Source organism: Lactuca virosa, chromosome 7 (assembly GCF_052849685.1).
Source record: "Lactuca virosa cultivar CGN04683 chromosome 7, Lactuca_virosa_CGN04683_v6, whole genome shotgun sequence".
NCBI classification, from domain to species: Eukaryota; Viridiplantae; Streptophyta; class Magnoliopsida; order Asterales; family Asteraceae; genus Lactuca; species Lactuca virosa.
The window spans coordinates 6,274,015-6,277,489 of NC_136432.1; the positions used below are offsets into that span (position 1 = coordinate 6,274,015).

Here is a 3,475-nt window from a genome sequence, read left to right on the forward strand (position 1 = left end):
CATGAGATCTCTACTTCAATATATTAGTGCCTTATCCAACAAACCACATGATTGTTTGTGTTTATAAGTGAAGGGAAACGTATATATATATATATACTATATAAAACGAAATTTTGCTAAAAAAGTTATACTATCAAAATTTTTTTGAGGGGTATCCCGGGCTACCCCAGGCTCTACATTGGATCCGCCCATTGTGCTATGTGCATTGAGTGGTATTTCAAGCGGATTATAATCATTATATCATTCCTGTGATTTTGGTAAACAGTGGACGATATATCAACAGAACAAATGATATTTAACGGGAGTTGGGATGAGAAAATGTAAATGAGAAAGGTATAGATAAATGAATATAGAGTATTTAGGTTGTGGGTGGTTTTGTCATTTATGTAAACGTGAAGGGGTTTTAATGTAAATTTTCAATTTTAGTAATTCTTTTTAATCAAAGCCATGGGCATCGAACTGTACAACAATCCCAACACACGGTACAACTCAAAGCATCGTGGATGAGCTTCATCTTTCGATACAAAACCATGAATCTCACCACCAACCTCCAACCAACTAAACCCCGGCACCTTCAAACAACAATTATCCCGCATCTTTTTCCTAATCTCACCCACATCAAACCACCTCCCACAATAAGCAAAAATATTCGACAAAACAGCATACCCCACATTCTTATCTGGCTCCAAAACCAAAAGCTTTTCACTTGCCCATTTAGCCAACTCAAGATCTTTATGGACCCTACAATGTCCAATAAAAGCCGCTAGTGTGTCGGGTCCAGGAGCCATTGGCATCGAACCCAGAACATTAAAAGCCTCGGTGACTAAACCGGCTCGACCAAGAAGGTCAACTAGGCACGTGTAGTGCTCGAGCCCTGGCTCAATCCCATGGTCTTTAGTCATGGATTCAAAGTAATGGAGGCCTTCGGTTACTAATCCACCATGACTAAATGCAGAAAGAACACCAAGAAACGTGATTTTATCGGGTTTTGGTACACCAAGTGACACCATTTTCTTGAAAAGTTTGATCGCGTTTCTTGAAAGACCATGAAAGGCGTATGATTGAATCATACAAGTGTATGACACAAGATCAGGTTTGGCTATTGAGCTAAATAATTTGAAACTAGAAGCAATATTCCCGGATTTTGAATAAGCATTTATAAGAGAGTTGGAAACCGATAAAAAGGAAAGAATCCCGATTTTTAACGAGTAGGAATGAAGCTGATGGATTTCAGTGGTTAAAGAGAGATTCCAGCATGAGCTAATGACACTGGCTAAAGTCAGTTCATCAGGGTTAAAATCGTCACGTAGCATACTTGTGAAGAGTTTCCAAGCTTCCTTACCATTGTTGTCATGTCCGTAACCCACAATCATAGTGTTCCAAGAGATCAGATTTCTTAGAGACATTTCATCAAACACGTGACGTGCATCAATGATGTTTTTATTCTTTGCATACATATCAGTAAGCGCACTAGCCAACACCATGTCCCCATCCAACCCATATCTAAAGACAAGACCATGGATCTGTTTTCCTAAATCACAATACGCTAGAGAAGCACAACAATTCACCAGACTAGTGTACGTGAAATCATCACCCTTAACCCCCTCTAAACGCATCATTGTAAAGACCCGAAAACCTTCTTCCCTTGATCCATTTAACGCATAGCAAGACACCATTACATTCCACAACACCAAATCTTTATCCACCGCATCATCAAAAACCAGCCTCGCCTCGCTAACAAATCCAAATTTGGCATACAAATTAACAAGAGAACTATTCACATGACAATCTTTACAGAAACCCGATTTCACTGTACGACAATGGAACTGTCTACCCATCTCAATGCTCCCGACTTGACTCGACAAGCTAATTAAATGTAAAAAAGTAATACGATCAGGGTTGACCCCTTCCGATAACATCCTTCTAAAATAACACAAACCGACATGTGAATCGCGAATTAAAGTATTCCAAGTCATGAGATTTCTAACAGGCATTTCATCAAACAGTTTACAGGCGTCACTGGACTCGCTGCATTTCAAATAAGAACTTAGCAGTTGGTTTTGTAATAACAACGTGCTACAGTAACCTAGCTTAATCATTGGTGAATGTAATCGTTTCCCTTGGAGTGGAAGACCCTTTGCAGCTAAGACCTTGAAAGCATTAGAACAGAAAGATATATTGATGCTTTGAAATTGGTTAAATTTTCGGTAATTTTGGGTGGTTTGATTTAGGGCTCTAACTTGGTTCATCAACCGTTTTTTGAAACAGATGGTGGAATTTGGTTTGAAGTAACCTTTAACCATCGCGAACCCGCCGAGACAAATCACAAACTCATATCCCCACACACACTCAGGCCTCGTAAAGGTTTTGACCAGATCCGATCCACACCTTAAGAATTATATGGGTTTGAAACATAGTTTTTGAATCATTTACTCGTTAATAATCCGTACCAGCTAACTTTTTTATTAAATGGGTTGAGTATTGATCGTTACTGATCCGTTCATTTTATAACCCGCTCGTTAGAATTATACGTTTATATTTTATACTTCCTAAAGTTTAATTTTAATACCAATTGAAAGTCCAAAGGGCAAAGGCCAAAGACCAAACTTTTTTTACATAAAACTCGAGAAGTCGACTTTTAAACTTCCAGTCTTCTACCAAGAATCATGATATCATTTTATTTATATTTCATCAATCAATCACGAATTTTATTTATATATCAATAAAGTCATTTATCAACTGGAATAAATTTTGCTATTGTTATTCTCTATCATTACAATCGACATTCAAAAATCAATTGGAAGTTATTACAATAGTGATTTTAATTCCAATCGAAAGTCCTCGAGTACGTAATGCGTTTTCTAAATCAAAATTTGTTTTATTTAAGAAATGTTATTTTAAGAATTAAGTCAAATGTGTTTGATTATTTAAAAACCCACAGGTGACGGAGCGGGTTTGGATATCTGTTGATTAGGTGGATAAGAGTATGGGTTTGATTATTCAAAATCTTGCGGGTTACGGAGATGGTTTGGATCAGATTTTGAAATTTATTAAAATGATTTAGATCAAGGTCGATTAGTTCCAAACTCTTCTCATTGTCACGTCTACACATATGACATATTGCACGGAGAATGAGTATGTGGTTGTAATTTTGCGGTGGGTATGGATTTATAACACCATTTTTTTATTTTATTTTTTGTTCGTATTTCATATATTTGTCAAAGTTATAACATTGTTATAAGAAATGGTCATCACACCATCATACTATTTTATTGTAATTCTTTTAAATTAGATGGCTAAAAAAAACTAATGAAATTAAATGAAGAAACATGATTGTTCAATTGCCTCATATTATTTCTATACTAGGCGAATCCCTGTGCGTTGCGCGAGAATAGAATTATATAGTTAAAATAATAACTTTTACAAATTATTATTTAATATTTCTACTTTGAAACAAAATGTTAGTAGTAAAGCA

At 36.0% G+C, this 3,475-nt stretch overlaps 1 protein-coding gene across 1 annotated transcript; it reads right to left on the bottom strand.

Moving 5' to 3' along the window:
* Positions 1 to 234: 234 nt before the first annotated feature.
* LOC145123820 (Pentatricopeptide repeat (PPR-like) superfamily protein) lies at positions 235 to 2,369 on the bottom strand. The gene has a single exon (XM_079059029.1). It carries the CDS (start codon positions 2,301 to 2,303, stop codon positions 423 to 425), a length of 1,881 nt encoding a protein of 626 aa, XP_078915155.1. The 5' UTR covers positions 2,304 to 2,369; the 3' UTR covers positions 235 to 422.
* Between the last annotated feature and the right edge of the window lie 1,106 nt (positions 2,370 to 3,475).

What these genes read in the sequence shown, in the direction of transcription:
- LOC145123820 (XM_079059029.1), bottom strand. Translation starts at nt 2,303, where the DNA reads ATGGTTAAAGGTTACTTCAAACCAAATTCCACCATCTGTTTCAAAAAA.